This window comes from Podarcis raffonei, chromosome 3 (assembly GCF_027172205.1).
Source record: "Podarcis raffonei isolate rPodRaf1 chromosome 3, rPodRaf1.pri, whole genome shotgun sequence".
Taxonomy (NCBI): domain Eukaryota; kingdom Metazoa; phylum Chordata; class Lepidosauria; order Squamata; family Lacertidae; genus Podarcis; species Podarcis raffonei.
In genome coordinates this window covers 80,975,184-80,994,008 of record NC_070604.1, presented here as the reverse complement: position 1 = coordinate 80,994,008, position 18,825 = coordinate 80,975,184, and the positions used below count along the sequence as shown (strand labels likewise).

General features: G+C 43.8%; 1 protein-coding gene across 3 annotated transcripts in view; it reads right to left on the bottom strand.

Annotated features, from left to right (window-relative positions):
- Window positions 1–18,472, bottom strand: part of LOC128410870 (uncharacterized protein C1orf87-like) — a 35,882-nt gene extending 17,410 nt beyond the window's left edge. For 2 of the 3 annotated variants that reach the window (XM_053382644.1, XM_053382646.1), the window contains exons 1-4: window positions 18,253–18,472; window positions 16,604–16,750; window positions 12,846–13,065; window positions 135–260 (exon numbers count right to left, since the gene is read on the bottom strand). In XM_053382644.1, coding sequence (XP_053238619.1) covers window positions 135–260; window positions 12,846–13,065; window positions 16,604–16,710 — 453 coding nt within the window. In that variant the 5' untranslated portion in view covers window positions 16,711–16,750; window positions 18,253–18,472. The remainder of the gene's footprint in view (window positions 1–134; window positions 261–12,845; window positions 13,066–16,603; window positions 16,751–18,252) is intronic. The other variant, XM_053382645.1, reaches the window with a different exon arrangement.
- Between the last annotated feature and the right edge of the window lie 353 nt (window positions 18,473–18,825).

Sequence of the window (18,825 nt, the reverse complement as noted above, 5' to 3'; positions counted from 1 at the left end):
TAATGTCTGTTTTGGATCAAACCCTTAATTTGGCCTTAAGTATTTTAAAACACTCTAATATGAAAAATGCCCAATAGTCACAAGCCAAACACCTGAAACTGCAAATTGCTTTGATTATACTTAAGTTCAGTTACCTGTTGTCTTTCAAGTTGCTTTAAGATTTGAGTTTCCATAGATGGTTTTTGGAGAGTATGAATGTAGGACAAAGACTTGTCACCAGAGGGAGCAGTGACACAATGTGTATTCAGTGGTTTTAAACCCTTGGATAACAAACAAGCAGTTAGAAAAGAGGCAATGCAAGAAACACATTCATTCTGTAAAGTAACTGTAAGTACTGAAAACACTTTGCATGAGGAAAAAGAGCCCTAAAGTTCAGAAAACCTCTTGCGTATAAAATATTATATTCTTTATAAACAAATGGGAGTTATGCATGGACTGGAGCGATCTGGGTTTAAATACCAGTTCAGTCATAAAGCTCACCTTTGGCCAGCCACTCTAGGCTTAGCCAAGGAACTCAGGGAATCCAAAGATCTCTCTAGGCTAAATGATAGTGACTGCTCCAAAGATAAATGCTTTGTTTTGTAGCTTTGCAGATTTCCTAGGACTTTCTTGCACAAATATGATACTCTCCACTGCATCATATATGTAACTTAACTGGTGGCAGTTACTTAGAAAGAGGTATACCCCCATCGTTTCTTTCAAGTATTTTAAAAGATACCTGGGATCAGTGCTTTTTTCTGGGTGGGGGTGCAGGGAGACACATACCTCTAAACATTTTGTGACTCTAAGTTTGGCCCCATTGAGGGGCAGTATTTCAATATGAGTAGGAAAATGAGAGTACCCCTAAATATTTTTTTAGAAAAAAGTACTGCCTGGGATTGAACCCAGGGTTGATCCAGAAATTATCCCTCTCAATGAACCATGGCCCATTTTTCAAAGTTAATATTTTGCTTACTAAAAGCACCAGATACAGAACTACCAAACTGTCAGTGTGATGTACTGAACTGAATAGGATCCAAAATGCAGCAGTCTGATTGGTCCTAGAACAATAGGATCCAGAATGCAGCAGTCTGACTGGTCCACAGGAGCCACCCAATCCAGCTCCAGGTGGAAGTGAATCCGCAACCTGACTGGCCTACAAGAGAATCCCGAAATTAGCCAATCACATGGGGCCCATTGTGTAAATAATGTATATAAAGCAGACATTCTGGGGGAACTTCCATTCCTCCTCACCACTATGAGCTGAATAAAGAGCATGAAATCCACTCTCGACTCCAAGTATATTTCAGTCAGTATAAATAAATCATTGAAGGTGAGAACTCATGATATAAGAATATATAATAGAATTATAGAGCTGAAATACACCTTGTCTAGTCCAGGGATGAGGAACCTGTGACCCTTCATCTGTTCTCGGATTCCAACTTCCATCAGCATAGCCAGTGGTTCAAATTCATGGGAGCTGTAGTCCAACAATATTTTTGAGGGCCACATGTTCCTCATCCCAGATCAATGCAGTAATCCTGAAATTAGAAGAAGAAAAGGAAGAATTTGGATTTGATATCCTGCTTTATCACTACACCCCAAGGAGTCTCAAAGTAGCTAACCATCTCCCATCCTTGACAGGTAGCCACCCAGCTTCTGCTTAAATATCTCCAGTGAAGGAGAGCTCACATCTTCCTGATGCAGGCTGCCCCATGGTCAAATATCTATTATGGTTAGGAGTGTTTTCTTAATGCCTAGCTGAAATATGCTTCCCTGCAACTAACCCAGGGGCTAGCTTAACTGGTGACTAATACGTGTAAATAATAAATAAATGCCCACCCATTGGTTCTTCTCCTGTTCTGCGGAAGAAAGGAAGTTTACCAAACACATAATACCAAAATACTAACAATGCCAATTATTTTCCTGTCACACGTTGCAAATATTCCAACACTGTTACATACAGTATTTTTTTAAAAAATTTTTGCTGCAGCTCTGATTTGTATTGACTGATAGTTTTTGCTTTAATTTGTGAGCATGTATATATTAAGATGGTGGGGAGATACAGGATCCCAGTCAGATCAGACTATAACCTCATATGAAGAGGTCCACTGGATAATATACAGTCCCCTCTCTAAACAAATGGTGATTCCATATGATCATGGCTGCCAATATTAGATTATAGACTCCAGACATTGCTAGACTCCAACTCCCATCATCCCTGACCATTGGCCATGCCAACTGGAGTTGATGGGAGTTGGAGACCAGCAACATCTGGACTAACCACAGGTTCCCCATCCATGTTATAACTAGTCTGTTAGTTATAATGTAATGCAGGTCTTATATTATAACTAATGTAAAATCCAGATGTCTATGATAGCCAAAACACGGAAGAATGAGAAGAGATGTTTACAGAAAAAGGGACACGACAGGGGTGCCCAATCTCTCCATTGCTTTTTATATCGGTCCTGGAGGTTCTGCTGAACATGATTAGAAGGGACCGGTTGGTTAAAGGTATACAGGTCGGAGCCAAACAGTACAAATTGAGAGCATTTGCAGATGATTTAGTACTGACGTTACAGGAGCCAGAATCTAGTACTAAAAGGGTTTTAGAACTAATTCAAGAATTTGGTCAAGTGGCAGGATTTAGACTGAACAAGTCAAAAACTAAGGTTTTAGAGAAAAATTTAACACCGATTGAAAGAGAGAGGTTTCAGAATGAGACAGGTTTAACCGTGGTCAAGAAAGTGAAATATTTGGGGATTAATATGACAGCAAAAAATGGGAACTTATTTAAAGATAATTATGAAAAATGTTGGACGGAAGTGAAAAAAGATTTAGAAATTTGGTCAAATTTGAAGCTTTCCTTGTTGGGTCGAATAAAGATGAATGTTTTGCCTAGAATGTTGTTTTTGTTTCAAACATTGCAGATTGTGGACAAAATGGATTGTTTCAAGAAGTGGCAGAAAGATATTTCTAGATTTGTCTGGCAGGGCAAGAAGCCCAGAATAAAATTTAAGATATTAACTGATGCAAAGGAAAGAGGCGGATTTGCCCTGCCAGACTTTAAACTTTACTATGAATCAGCAGCATTCTGCTGGCTAAAAGATTGGCTGCTTCTTGACATTTTGGAGCTGCTGCAAAGGAATATCAATACGAAAGCTGTTTTAGTTTTCATAGATGCGGAGAAAGCCTTTGATAACATTTCCTGGAGTTTTATGAAGAAAAATTTGAAAGGGATGGGAGTGGGACAGGGGTTCGAAAATGGTATAGGAGCAATATATTCAGAACAAAAAGCAAAATTGATTGTAAACAATGTGGTGACTGAAGATTTTATGATAGAAAAAGGAACACGTCAGGGCTGCCCTATCTCTCCATTATTATTTATCTCGGTCCTGGAGGTGCTGTTAAATATGATCAGAAGGGACCGGTTTGTTAAAGGAATTCAGGTCGGAGCCAAACAATATAAATTGAAAGCTTTTGCAGATGATTTGGTTCTAACTTTACAGGAGCCGGAATCTAGTATGAAAAGAGCTTTGGAATTGATTAAAGAATTTGGTCATGTGGCGGGATTTAGATTAAACAGGGCAAAAACTAAAGTATTAGAGAAGAATTTAACTCCAATGGAAAAGGATAGGTTTCAGAATGAAACAGGTTTAATGATGGTTAAGAAAGTGAAATACCTAGGGATCAATATGACGGCGAAAAACTTGAACTTATTTAAAGAGAACTATGAGAAATGTTGGTCAGAAGTTAAAAAAGACTTAGAAATTTGGTCTAATTTGAATCTTTCCTTGTTGGGTCGAATTGCAGCTATAAAAATGAATGTATTGCCAAAAATGTTATTTTTGTTTCAATCCTTGCAAATTCTGGACAAGATGGACTGTTTCAAGAAGTGGCAGAGAGACATTTTTAGATTTGTCTGGCAGGGCAAGAAACCTAGAATAAAGTTTAAAATTTTAACTGATGTAAAAGAAAGAGGTGGATTTGCCCTGCCAGACCTTAAATTGTATTATGAATCAGCAGCATTCTGCTGGTTGAAAGACTGGCTGCTTCTTGAGAACACGGACATTTTGGATTTGGAAGGTTTCAATAATGTTTTTGGGTGGCATGCATATCTGTGGTACGACAAGGTTAAAGCTCACAAGGCATTTAAAAACCATATTGTCAGGAAATCTCTGTTTAATGTCTGGATAAGATATAAAGACTTGCTAGAAAGTAAAACCCCAAGGTGGTTGTCACCTATGGAAGCTAAGGCTCAGAAAAAGCTCAATATGGAGGCCAAATGGCCAAAATATTGGGAAATTCTGGAACAAGAAGGTGACAGATTGAAACTGCAGAGTTTTGAAAAATTAAAAGACAAAGTGCGAGACTGGTTACATTATTATCAAATAAGAGAGGCCTATAATTTGGATAGAAAAATTGGCTTCCAGGTGGAGAAATCTAAATTGGAAACAGAACTGTTAGAACCAAAAACTAAGATTTTGTCAAAAATGTATAACTTGCTGTTGAAATGGAATACGCAGGATGAAACGGTTAAATCAGCAATGATTAAATGGGCGCAGGATTTAGGTCATAACATTATGTTTGCTGACTGGGAGCAGTTGTGGACCACCGGTATGAGGTTTACGGCATGCATTGCCTTAAAGGAGAATATTATGAAAATGATTTATAGGTGGTACATGACCCCAGTCAAGCTTGCAAAAATTTATCACCTGCCTGACAACAAATGCTGGAAATGTAAAGAAGCTGAGGGAACATTCTTTCACCTTTGGTGGACGTGCCCAAGGGTCAAGGCTTACTGGGAAACGATATATAATGAACTGAAGAAGGTATTTAAATTTACCTTTTCTAAGAAACCAGAGGCCTTCCTTCTGGGCATAGTTGGCCAATGGGTGCCAAAGAAAGACAGAACATTTTTTATGTATGCAACAACAGCAGCAAGAATACTTCTCGCCAAGTATTGGAAGACACAAGATTTACCCACCGTGGAAGAGTGGCAGATGCAAGTGATTGACTACATGGAGATGGCTGAAATGACTGGCAGAATCCGTGACCAGGGAGAAGAATTGATGGAACAGGACTGGAAAAAGTTTAAGGACTATTTACAAAAATACTGCAAAATGTTTGAGTGTTAATATGATGTGGGAAGTGAAGGCAACAGGGTTTGTGTGATATGGTTAAATGTGAGGGAAAAGAAGACTGTTAAAAAGGACAAGGGGTTATGAACAGAACATTATTATGTCATAGTGTATAAGATGAGGTTTGGGCTAAAACAATTGGAAAACTGGGACATAATATTTAGAAGAATATAAAATTAAGTAGGGTTTAAATAAGGTTTTGAACTTGCTGAACCTGATTGGAGTAAAGAGGAACACAAAAAAGGGGGATGTGAGGAGGTCAAGACAGAGGGTTATAGAATTTTATAAATTTAAGAAAGTGGATTTTTCTTTTTTCTTTTTTCCTATTTTTCTCTTCTTTTTTTGCTATATATCTTTGTTTCTTTTGATGTGTTTGTTTTTTATGTGAGCTTCATTTATGGTAACGATATATTTGAAATGATGAATCTTTTGATTTGTAAAACCTTAATAAACATTTATTTAAAAAAAAAAAGATTGGCTGCTTCTTGAGAACACAGACATTTTGGATTTGGAAGGTTTTAACAACGTTTTTGGTTGGCATGCATATTTGTGGTACGACAAGGCACATAAAGCATTTAAAAACCATATTGCCAGGTGTCAGGGAACTGCCATCGGAGAAACAGGAGGTGAAAGGGCTCACAGAGGCTGAGAGAGACTTATCAGCTGAGGAGGGAACCAGCAGGGGGAGAGGAGGAGCTCCAAGGGAAAGTGAGTCGGAGGGAGGGCTCAGAGACACTTCCAGCGAAAATAGTGGGGAGGTTTCAGGACCTCCCATAGGGACACCCACTCCTTGCCGGAAACTGTCACGCCGAGAGTCCAGAAGACGTGTTTCTGTTAAGGAACTTTTATGCTGGAAGAAGTTCCGTAAACGCCCACTGTCCGATCCTACAAGCGACTGACGGAGCCATGCTTAAGGAGCTCCGTCACAGACAGAGGTTTGTGGACTTAGCCAAACTCTGAGGGACTAGGACTTTATGCACAAGCAGCTCATCATCCCATCACAGCAATCGGACAGTCCCTGAAAGCAGCTTGTGCAGAGAGGCATCATGAGCAACCCAGCCGGAACCGGAGGAGCAGGAGGAGCTGGAGAGGGTCCAAGCCTGGAAGAAAGGTACCGGGTGTTGGGGGTCCAGCTAGCGCTGCAAACGGCGAGGCTAGAGGAAAGGAGGGCGCAGGATGCAGAAAAGGCAAAAGGCGCCCCACTAGCAAGAAAGATGCCAGGATTGGTGCAGAAGTTTGGGGGGACCCCGGGAACTATCAAGCCTTTAGGACAGAGATGCAGTATGCTCTCAATCTGCAGTTTGACGACTTTCCCGACGAGGAATCGCGAGTGGCGTTTGTGGTTGGCCATCTCGAAGGGGGGGCGAGAGACTGGGTTAGACCCCTGATGGCAGGGAATAATGAAATGCTGAAGGACACGAGGAAGTTTTTTCGCGCCATGGATTTGATGTTTTCCAGCGAGATTGAGCAGGGAGTGGTGCGCAGACAGTTGATGGCTTGTAAACAGGGGAGCCGATCGGTTCGTGAGTACTGGACTGAGTTTACCATGCTGATACATAAATTGGGGTGGGACCTATCGGCGGAACCCATTCAAATGCTTTTCGAAGAGGGGCTTTCTTCGGCGGTGAAAGACGAACTTTCCCGGGCACCCAGGGCGGAGTCTATGGACCAGCTGACCAAATCAGCGCTGACCATTGGAGCGCGCCAGGAGGCGAGAGCCTTGGAGAAGCGGGAAGGGAAAGGAGAGCGTTGGAGGGATTTCCGCATTCCAGAGATTCCGGAGCCAAATTTCCCGCCAGGAGAGCCGATGGAAAATGGTACAGCGCGCGCACGCGCAGTTTCAAATCCCAGTGAAGGGCGGAAGAAGGAGGGGAAGAGCACCAAGAAATGTTATCTCTGCCAGCAGCCAGGTCACTTTGCCAGAGTCTGCCCGCAAAGAAAGGAATGGCAAGGGATGGCGGGAGCTGTTGGGGGGAAGGAGGAGGGAGTCCAGGAGCAAGTAAAAGCCAACGCCTGGCTGCCACCGTCAGGGCACAGCAGCCAGGCCAAGGAGCAGTAGACCAGCCCTAGTGATAGAGGTGTTGCTAGAGCTGGCAAACGGACACCCACTAAAGACAAAGGCGCTATTGGACTCAGGCAGCTCCTGTAATTTTATGAGTAAGGAGTTTGCAGCTGAACACCAGATACAGATACTCCCTTTAAGTAACCCCCTGCAGGTGACCACGATCGATGGGAGGGAGCTGTTGGGAAGAGAAGTTAGCCTACAGACCGTCCCAATGGTTATGAGGGTGGCCAGGCACACCGAAAGGATAGCGTTCAATGTGGCCACCTTGGGAGGGGCTCCCATTATTTTGGGAATGAGCTGGCTAGCGTTGCATGATCCGCTAGTGGGCTGGCATCAGAGAGTGGTCTCCTTTGGGTCAGCACATTGCCTGGAACACTGCAAAGAGGGAAAGGCGCCGGAAGGGGCAAAAGCCTTTCTAGCAGGGACGGAAGTAACGGACAAAGGGAAGGTGCCCAAACAATACGCTGACCTGAGCAAGGTCTTCAGCGAAAGGGAAGCAGATAAACTACCACCGCATAGAGCCTTTGACTGCCAAATCAACCTGGTCCCTGGAGCCCAGCTCCCAGTGGGCAAGCTGTACGCCATGTCAGACAGGGAAATGCAGGAGTTAAGGGAGTTTATTGATAAAAACCTGAAGAGAGGCTTCATCAGAGAGTCCAGAGCGGTGGGGGGCAGCCCAGTGTTTTTTGTGGACAAAAAACACACGGATAAACCAAGACTTGTAGTGGACTTTAGAGCCTTAAATGCAGTGTCAGAACCAGTGGCTTTCCCCATGCCCAGAATTGATGACATTTTGACCAGGGTGAGGAAGGGAAAGATATTCACTAAACTGGACCTGAGAGGGGCATACAACCTGATACGGATAAGGAAAGGGGATGAAAGGAAAACCACCATGTTCACCCCTTTGGGGGCTTTTGAGTATTTAGTTATGCCCTTCGGATTACAATCAGGCTCAGCATGTTTTCAATCGTTCATGAACCACGTCCTGGGACCTCTGCTCTACAAGAATTGCGTGGCCTTCCTAGATGACGTGTTAATATATTCAGAGAATGAGGAGCAGCATGTAAAGGATGTCAGGGAAGTGCTGAGCCAACTGCAAGCGAACCAGCTGTGGGTGAAATTGGAGAAGTGTCAGTTTCACACCAAGGAGGTGGAATTCCTGGGGTACCGCTTGTCAGACAAGGGATTAGCCATGGATCCAGGCAAGGTCCAGGCGGTGCTGGAATGGAAGACACCGAAAACGAAAAAGGATGTGCAAAGATTCTTAGGGTTTGGGAACTTTTACCGTAAGTTCATCAAGAACTTTGCCCACTTAACGGCTCCCATCATGGACTGTCTCAGCAGCAAGAAGAAATTTGTTTGGACGGCGGAGGCGGAGCAAGCATTTGAGGAATTGAAAAGGGCATTCGCTTCGGAAGAACAGCTCCTGCATGTGGATTTACAAAAACCAATGAGAGTGGAAACTGATGCATCAGACCGGGCGGTGGGGGCGGTGCTTCTTCAGCCGGGGAAGAATAAGTCGGTGTGGAGACCGTGTGCCTTCTTTTCGCGTAAGCTAAACAAATCCGAGAGGAACTACACAGTATATGACTGAGAACTACTCGCCATTCACGAAGCGTTCCGGAGATGGAGACATTTACTAATTGGTGCACAACATAAGGTGCAAGTGTGTACGGACCACAAGAATTTGGAGTATTGGAGAACGGCACGAGTGCTCAACCAACGACAAGTGAGGTGGGCCCAGGAGTTCTCCAAATTCCATTTTGAAATTTGCTATGTGCCAGGTCCAGAAAACGTCAGAGCAGACGCTCTCTCACGCAAACCTGAATATTTGGAGGGGGAGGGAGCACCTGAAGAGAGACATATCATCCCAGAGGACCGCTGGGTGTGTGGGGCGGCCTGGGTGGGGCAAAGGGAACTGGTAGAGGGAACGGTGAATGATGAATACGCCCAGAATAAGCTCAGAGGTTTAAGGAGAGAGGGAGAAGACCCCGGAGGTTTTGAAGAAAGAAACGGGGCATTGTATTACAAAGGGGCACTATATATACCCAAAGGGGAATTGAGGGGGAGAGTACTCAAACAGCTGCACGACAACCCCACAGCGGGGCATTTTGGGCAACACAAGACCATGTGGTTGGTGACCAGGGAATTTTGGTGGCCCAAGGTGAGGGAGGATGTACGGGAGTATGTAAGAGGGTGTGACCAATGCCAGAGAGCCAAAGGAGAAAGGCGGGCGCCGGCGGGGTTATTAGAACTGTTACCCACACCAGAACGACCGTGGGAGGCGGTATCGATAGATTTTATGACTGATCTGCCGAAATCCCAGGGGAAAACTGCCATACTGGTCGTAGTAGACCTTTAACTAAGATGGGCCACTTTGTAGCTTGCTCACATGCAGTCACGGCGGAAGAGACAGCGAAATTGTTTGTAGAACATATTTTTAGGCTGCATGGCGCCCCCTTGAGGGTGGTCTCTGACAGAGGGAAACAGTTCACGTCCAGGTTCTGGAGGAAACTTATGAGCTTACTGCACGTAGAGGTCAATTTTTCGACTGCCAGGCACCCTGAGACCAATGGGCAGGCGGAGAGAGCAAACGGTATCCTCCAACAATACCTGAGGTGTTATGTCAATGACAGAGAGAACGATTGGGTCGAAAAGTTGGCGCTAGCGGAATTTGCCTACAATAATGCGGAGAATGTGTCCACCGGGATGAGCCCCTTTTTGGCTAATTATGGGTGCCACCCCAGGGCGTTTCCAGGGGGAGGAGGGGAGAGATGGAGTGTCCCGGCCGCCGAACATTTTGTAGAAGAAATGGAAGCGATCCATCGTCAACTCCAACTCAACTTAGAAAGGGCCAAAGAAGAATATAAGAGGCAGGCAGACAAGAGCAGAAGGGAAGGTGAAACCATTAGGGTGGGGAGTCAGGTGTGGCTGTCAACCCAAGGGTTGCCGTTCAAGGGGGGTTGCAAGAAATTGAGACCCAAAAGATTGGGACCATTTGAGGTCATTCAACAGGTCAACCCAGTGGCTTTCAGACTCCGGTTACCGAACCACATGAAACTGCACCCAGTATTCCACAGGTCATTACTGTCACCGTATAGGGGGGAAGGTGAAAGGGTCTCCACACGGGGGCCAGTCTTAGAAGAAAGGGAAAGCAGCAACCATGTGGCGGAGATCATCGACTCCAGGTGGAAGGGTAATCAGGTGGAGTATTTGGTCGCGTGGGAAGGGGAACCGGAGTCGGAAAACGCCTGGGTGACGGCAGAGGAGGTCAATGACGAGATCTTGATCGAAACGTTCCACCAAAGGTTCCCCAGGAAACCTCAGCCAGTAGCGAGGTTCCGGAGGGAGTACTTTGGCACCACCGACGAGGAGGAGGAACTGGAAGGATTCAGGGAATCGGAGTTGGAAGAAGGAACAGACTCCGATGAGGAGGAGTACTTAGAAACCGGAAACAGCAACCGGTGGAGGGAAGTGTTCGAAACTTCGGAAGATGAGGGAGGTTCTTTCAGGGGTTTTGCTCCCTCGCCTCCCGCAGAGGAGGGAAGGGGAGGTGGTGAAGGGGGCCCTGGAGGGGAGGTGGATGTCAGGGAACTGCCATCGGAGAAACAGGAGGTGAAAGGGCTCACAGAGGCTGAGAGAGACTTATCAGCTGAGGAGGGAACCAGCAGGGGGAGAGGAGGAGCTCCAAGGGAAAGTGAGTCGGAGGGAGGGCTCAGAGACACTTCCAGCGAAAATAGTGGGGAGGTTTCAGGACCTCCCATAGGGACACCCACTCCTCGCCAGAAACTGTCACGCCGAGAGTCCAGAAGACGCGTTTCCGTTAAGGAACTTTTATGCTGGAAGAAGTTCCGTAAACGCCCACTGTCCGATCCTACAAGCAACTGACGGAGCCATGCTTAAGGAGCTCCGTCACAGACAGAGGTTTGTGGACTTAGCCAAACTCTGAGGGACTAGGACTTTATGCACAAGCAGCTCATCATCCCATCACACCAGGAAAGCATTGTTTAATGTCTGGATAAGATACAAAGATTTATTGGAAAATAAAACCCCAAGGTGGTTGTCACCAATGGAAGCGAAGGCTCAGAAAAAGCTCAATATGGAGGCCAAATGGCCGAAATATTGGGAAATTTTGGAACAGGAGGGAGATAGACTAAAACTGCAGAGCTTTGAGAAACTAAAAAACAAAGTGCGAGATTGGCTACACTATTATCAGATAATGGAGGCATATAATTTGGACAAGAAAATCGGCTTCCAGGTGGAAAAATCAAAATTAGAAACAGAACTGTTAGAACCCAAAACTAAGATTTTGTCAAAGATATATAACTTGCTGTTGAAATGGAATACTCAGGATGAAATGGTGAAATCTGCTATGATTAAATGGGCACAAGATGTTGGACATAATATTATGTTTGCTGACTGGGAACAGTTGTGGACCACAGGTATGAAATTCACGGCATGCAATGCCTTAAGAGAGAATATTATGAAAATGATATACAGGTGGTACATGACCCCAGTCAAGCTTGCAAAAATATATCATTTGCCCGACAATAAATGTTGGAAATGTAAAGAAACTGAAGGTACATTCTTTCACCTTTGGTGGACGTGCCCAAGAATTAAGGCTTTCTGGGAAATGATCTACAATGAAATGAAAAAGGTATTTAAATATACTTTTCTGAAGAAACCAGAGGCCTTCCTTCTGGGCATTGTTGGCCAATTGGTGCCAAAGAAGGACAGAACGTTTTTTATGTATGCTACAACAGCAGCAAGAATACTTATTGCAAAGTATTGGAAGACACAAGAACTACCCACTTTGGAAGAATGGCAGATGAAGGTGATGGACTATATGGGATTGGCAGAAATGACTGGCAGAATCCGAGACCAGGGAGAAGAGTCAGTGGAAGAAGATTGGAAGAAATTTAAAGATTATCTACAGAAATATTGTAAAATTAATGAGTGTTAGAATGATGTTGGATTGAAATTAAGTGGTTTCCAGCTGTAATGCTTTAAGAGAATATGAAAAAGAAGGATTATAAATAGGTAACAATATAATGGTAAGGATTTGCTGAACTAACAATTTGGGATGGAATACAAAAAAGGGAGGTATGAGGAGGTCCGGGAAACAAGTTAAAAGAAAACAAGTAATTGAAAATGTATGTGTGTGGTTTTTTTGTTTTTTTTTTAAAAAAGTTTCTCTATTCTGTATTTTTGTTATTCTGTTTTTTCTTTTTTTCTTTTATTGTAATATTATAAAAAATCTTAATAAATATCTTATAAAAAAAAGAGAGAAGAGATGTTTACAGAATGGGAAAGTAAGAGAAAGATCCAAGTAAAAAAAAGCAACGGCTATGAACTGGAAGCATAAGCAGTCAAAATTTTAATATAAGGCAATTCTATTTGGAGGAGTTGAAAGTTTTGTGATGACAATTGTTTTTTGATACAGGAGTTCTCTCATCAGAATTTGGTAGCAGCAGAATGTTCTTTTAACTGGACACCACTGTCATTATTTATCATCATCATTAGTAGTAGTTGTCATAACAATAGCCACAGTAGTAGAAAAGATACCTATTAACCATTTATGTTGTTGTTAGTTAAAGAGTAAAGTCTGATGCTGAGTAGGAAACCTATAATAAGCAACCAGTACAGTTGTAGCGACTCACTTTGTTGTCCACAGATCTGCTATCACTTGTCTCTCCTTGTTTAGACTTTTGTTCTTCCTTTTCACCTTTGTTCTGTTGTTCATCCCTGAGACCATAATGGATCTGTTGACAAGGAGGCCTATTGAGGCCTGGAGGGTTTCTATGTGCCTGTCTTGCGTTGTGTGGAGCTAGTGTCCTGAGCATGGATTGTGTCTCAGTTTTTACACCCTCCTTTGCTTTGCTGTCAGGAAACAAGCATACAGTATATTTACAGTATACAGAGGCAAATACGTACTTGCGTTGTGGAGCAACACCAAAAATATTTGTTTCCTGGAACATTTGCTGGTCAGACAGAAATGTAGTATAAAGGAGGTAGGTGCTATAATAGTTATAATCACTTTATGTTCAGTTCTGAATACTATAAGCTCAAGAAAGAAACTTAATACAGTTTCACTAAACCTTGTTTATATGCAAATTTCAACAAAATGGTACCGGTTTATGAATTTCACCTTTCTCAGAGATGTGTGCAAAATGGCAGACAATTTCCCAGTGTGCCATAAGTAAGAGGGATTTGCAGAAGACTTGCTAAAATCAAGTCAAGACAACAAATATGATAGAAATTGAGTCTCAGCACATTTGTTCAGCCAGCGGAGGATCAAAAGAACATGGTGAAGAAGTAGGAAAGTCCCATCCCATTGTCACACAGCCTACAGCGAAAATTGTGCAGAGGCCAGTTAGTGTAATTTCCAGCAGCAACCAACAACCAGTCACCAAAAAAGGATGGGTGAGGGCAAGGTGGAAGTAAGGCCTGGGGAGCTCCAAATTGCCTGCAAACCACAGGTGTCCATAGAATCATAGAATCATAGAGTTGGAAGAGACCACAAGGGCCATCGAGTCCAACCCCCTGCCAAGCAGGAAACACCATCAGAGCACTCCTGACATATGGTTGTCAAGCCTCTGCTTAAAGACCTCCAAAGAAGGAGACTCCACCACACTCCTTGGCAGCAAATTCCACTGTCGGACAGCTCTTACTGTCAGGAAGTTCTTCCTAATGTTTAGGTGGAATCTTCTTTCTTGTAGTTTGGATCCATTGCTCCATGTCCGCTTCTCTGGAGCAGCAGAAAACAACCTTTCTCCCTCCTCTATGTGACATCCTTTTATATATTTGAACATGGCTATCATATCACCCCTTAACCTCCTCTTCTCCAGGCTAAACATGCCCAGCTCCCTTAGCCGTTCCTCATAAGGCATCGTTTCCAGGCCTTTGACCATTTTGGTTGCCCTCCTCTGGACACGTTCCAGTTTGTCAGTGTCCTTCTTGAACTGTGGTGCCCAGAACTGGACACAGTACTCCAGGTGAGGTCTGACCAGAGCAGAATAGGGTGGCACTATTACTTCCCTTGATCTAGATGCTATACTCCTATTGATGCAGCCCAGAATTGCATTGGCTTTTTTAGCTGCCGCGTTACACTGTTGGCTCATGTCAAGTTTGTGGTCAACCAAGACTCCTAGATCCTTTTCACATGTACTGCTCTCAAGCCAGGTGTCACCCATCTTGTATTTGTGCCTCTCATTTTTTTTGCCCAAGTGCAATACTTTACATTTCTCCCTGTTAAAATTCATCTTGTTTGTTTTGGCCCAGTTCTCTAATCTGTCCACATTCTTCCCCCTGCTAGAAATTACTCCTCTGTACAAGAAAGTGGCAAATAATCATGTGAGGCTGGCCTCCATGTAATCAGGTGCTTGTTTGAAAGTCATGGCTCTCACAGCCGGCTATTTATTTATTTATATATACATACCCCAACTATCTGGTGGGGTTTCCCCAGCCACTCTGGGCGGCTTCCAACAAAAGATTAAAAATACATTAAAACATCAGTCATTAAAAACTTCCCTAAACAGGGCTGCCTTTAGATGTCTTCTAAAAGTCAGATAGTTGTTTATTTCCTTGACATCTGATGGGAGGGTATTCCACAGGGCAGGTGCCACTACCGAGAAGGCCCTCTGCTGGGTTCCCTGCAGCTTCACACAGGGAGGAAACAGCCAGAAGGCCCTCGGAGCTTGGACCTCAGTGTCCAGGCTGAATGATGGGGGTGGAGACACTCCTTCAGGTAGAGGTCCCACAACAGTCTTTATTATTTCAGCACCACCCCCAGATGCAGCACTTATTCAGTAGGACTTATTTTGAGTAGATATGCATAGTGCTGCACTGTTAAAAAATACTTCCTCGCATTGCATGACCAAGCTCTTTTGAAATGGAGAGGAATTGCAAAAGCAGGTTACATTATGGCCTATCACTCAGAGGAAGAGACATATTCTAACAGGACCTCTTGGGCATACCTTAAGTAACTCTTTGGATCCTGTCCATTATTAATGCCATTCTCTTTAAAGCATAAAACCAAGCTGTGCAATTAAACCTTTTGATACTTTATCAACCAGAAAAGAAAGTTCAGGGGTGGTAAGCCATTTATATTAACAAATATCACCATGTTCCCATTTGGCCTTTCTCAATCTAAAAAACACTTGCTTGAAGAACTTTTTTTTATAAATCAATGTCAGGGATGTGTGAGACTAACAATTCCAGAACAATTTGATCCTTTCTATTAACTCGAGAGTGTTTGGGTTGCGTTTGAGGTAGCACTAAGCAAAGCTCTCTTGTCAGCACAAGGGTTTTTCTTTGTGCAGTGGAAAGTTATTTCTATCTTCTCTCCTCTCATGGGTCCCCCCACAACTCTCCTGAGCAGACTGAGGGGTGGTGTGGAGTGTGTATCTCCACAAGGAGAGGGGAATCCTGTTGCGCTAGTACTAATCCTTGCACCAACACAACTATGTCGTTGAATATTGCCTTCTGTTATACTGGCTATAGTGCAATATATATCTTTCCCCTGGTGGCTGGTACACAAGCAGCAGACCCTGTGCTGAAAAACTATTCCTAGACTGCATTGGGGTAGTGTTAGGAGACGGGTAGTATCACCAGTGGGGGACACGTTGTGCTCCTTCTGAGGTAGTTTGTTCACCTTTGGTCCCTACCCTGCACTCAGCTCTCACCTAGAAGCTGTCAGCATGTGACAGCAGCCACACCCCAAGAAGTGGTTTCAACTGGCTGGCTAAACCAGGTGAGGGTAGTCAATGGATCTTAACCCCTCAGTGAAATGGTACAGCCAAAGGTTCAGGGTTTTCTTGTAATATGCTGTTTAAGTTGTAGACTAGGGCTGTGTATAAGGATGCGGGTGGCGCTGTGGGTTAAACCACAGAGCCTAGGACTTGCTGATCAGAAGGTCGGTGGTTCGAATCCCCGCAACGGGGTGAGCTCCCATTGCTCGGTTCCTGCTCCTGCCAACCTAGCAGTTCAAAAGCACGTCAAAGTGCAAGTAGATAAATAGGTACCGCTCCGGTGGGAAGGTAAACGGCGTTTCCGTGTGCTGCTCTGGTTCGCCAGAAGCAGCTGAGTCATGCTGGCCACATGACCCGGAAGCTGTACGCCGGCTCCCTCGGCCAATAAAGTGAGATGAGTGCCGCAACCCCAGAGTCAGCCATGACTGGACCTAATGGTCAGGGGTCCCTTTACCTTTACTTTTAGGGCTGTGTATGCTTGACAGTTTAAAGTCTATTTGATACATCCCATGGGTGCACATTGTCCTCATATAGGAAGCAGCATACTCACCCCATTTCATTTGGATTTTCCCTATCCACAACTAATGTGGTGAGGAGATAATCCAATATAAAATTATATAACCCCACAAATATATATCAAAAATGTTTCTTCCAGATAGCATACTTACCCATCAGTCTTTTCTACAAGGCACCGGACATATTTGCTCCCAATGATTTTTATGACAGTCTCATAATTTGCATTGAACCCATATGGAATGTTTCTGACTGAAGCCATTGCCAGCACCTGTTCGCTATGGAAGGCTACTTCCCTGTAACTTCAAAAAGCAAGAATTTAGAGGCTCCCTATCATCCCTTTTTCTTTAAAAACAGAACTGAAAATTCATAGTTAGGATTCCCATATATATTTTTGGACAAGGATCTACTCATGCTGTTGGTCTTAATTTTCACATGGCTATCTTTCCATGTAACCTATTGGGTTAACAATATGGTATGAGAAGGAGAGCCGACACCCCAAGGAAATTACAATTTTAATTTCATGTGGGAGACTAGATGAAACACAAACAGACAAGGCACAACAATGCTTTAAAGAACTATATCTTTCTGTAGGGGCTGTCTTCCACTACAATGATTGACCCAAAGCCAGCACATTCTGGTTCAATTATGGATACTAACTTTTCAATATAAAACAGTTGTTCAGTTTCTGCCTCAAACCCTGCACTTTTAGAAGGTGAAATTATATATTTCGAACAGTTAAAACCCCTTCAGGAGGATCATTCACCCCTTGATATCGTATATATTTGGCATGGAAAGTTAATTCTAACACCCCTCCTGCCCCATTCTTCTTGTTGTTGCTGTTGCACGAAGTACTTAACAAGTTGAGAACAAGATGGCTCTTTCTTCCTCAGAACAGCACAGTCTGCACTTAGTAATGTAACAGCTTGAACCAGTCATGGCAAAATGAAGAGAGCTGTAGACCTTTGTGTTGGGAAAATCATCAGAGACCCAAACTGCCCCAATCAAAATGGCATGGCAGCATCTCTCCCCAACTGTTTACTGGGAAGAAGAAGAAGAAGAGTTTGGATTTGATATCCCGTCTTTCACTCCCTTTGAGGAGTCTCAAAGCGGCTAGCATTCTCCTTTCCCTTCCTCCCCCACAACAAACACTCTGTGAGGTGAGTGGGGCTGATAGACTTCAAAGAAGTGTGACTGGCCCAAGGTCACCCAGCAGCTGCATGTGGAGGAGCGGAGATGCAAACCCGGTTCCCCAGATTACGAGACTACCGCTCTTAACCACTACACCACACTGGCTCCAGGGAAATCCCTGAAAGAACAAGCCAGCATATTCAGAACTCCTAGTTTGATTCTGTAGCCCTGTAACAAGTGAAGAGGAAGATACAATTCCCCCCCCAAATGACCCTCTTGTGCTCAATTCAACAATCACATATAAATTGTTGGATGAGACAGGCAGCTGCTATCGACTGCAAAAATCAGATTGTCTTATTCTGAACCACTGGATTGTGCCATTGGCACGCTATCTAACACAGAGGTGGGGAACCTGTGGACCTCCAGATGTTATCAGTCTCCAACTTCCATTAGCTCCAGCCAGCATAGGCAATGGTCAGGGATGATGGGAGTTCAATAACATCACGAAAGCCACAGATTTCTCATCTCTGATCTAACAACTTATTGTCCTCACTGCCAGAGCAGCTTCAACTTTCACTCATATACTCAAGATCACTCTCAGGAAAAACAGTCGCATTAGGCTCTTCAACTTTTCTTTTCCTATATCCCTGTATCACGGTCCAATATCACCCACCTCTGGTGTATTCTCTGTGTAGCTTTGCCGTTTTATAGAGGTGAAGGCAAAAGATTTCCAGCTGTAGCAGCAGCAGCCACCACCCAAATGAGTGAGCTGCTTTTCACATTCAGTCTGATGAGAAATCTGCTGTTTCTAAGGACGCAGTGCTGTTGCTGGGCTGGGCTGGGCTAAGCTTGTCATTTCACAATTGGCGCCACAGGAGGCATGTATTAGCTTGCAACTGCAGATTGTTTGCCTAGTTTCTGAAATGCCAAATTCTCAGAAGTCCTGTGGGTTTGCCTACCCAAGTGGTGGCAACAAAGCCTTTCCTGCAAAACTAACAGACTGAGCATTTAGAGCATTTAGAAGACAGTTGAGTTTGACCAAGTGTACAAGAACAGGAATTAGCCATTCAAGTGAGCCTATCAGAAAAAGAAAAATGAAAAAGAAAAGAAAGTTGGCTATCAGAGCTTCAGCAAAAGTTCACTTTAGGGTCTCAGTTCATTACCTAAAACCACAATTTTGAGATCAGGAACAAAGAGCAAGAAGGAAAAAAATTTGCCACTGAATGTAGTATTATTGCTAATGTCT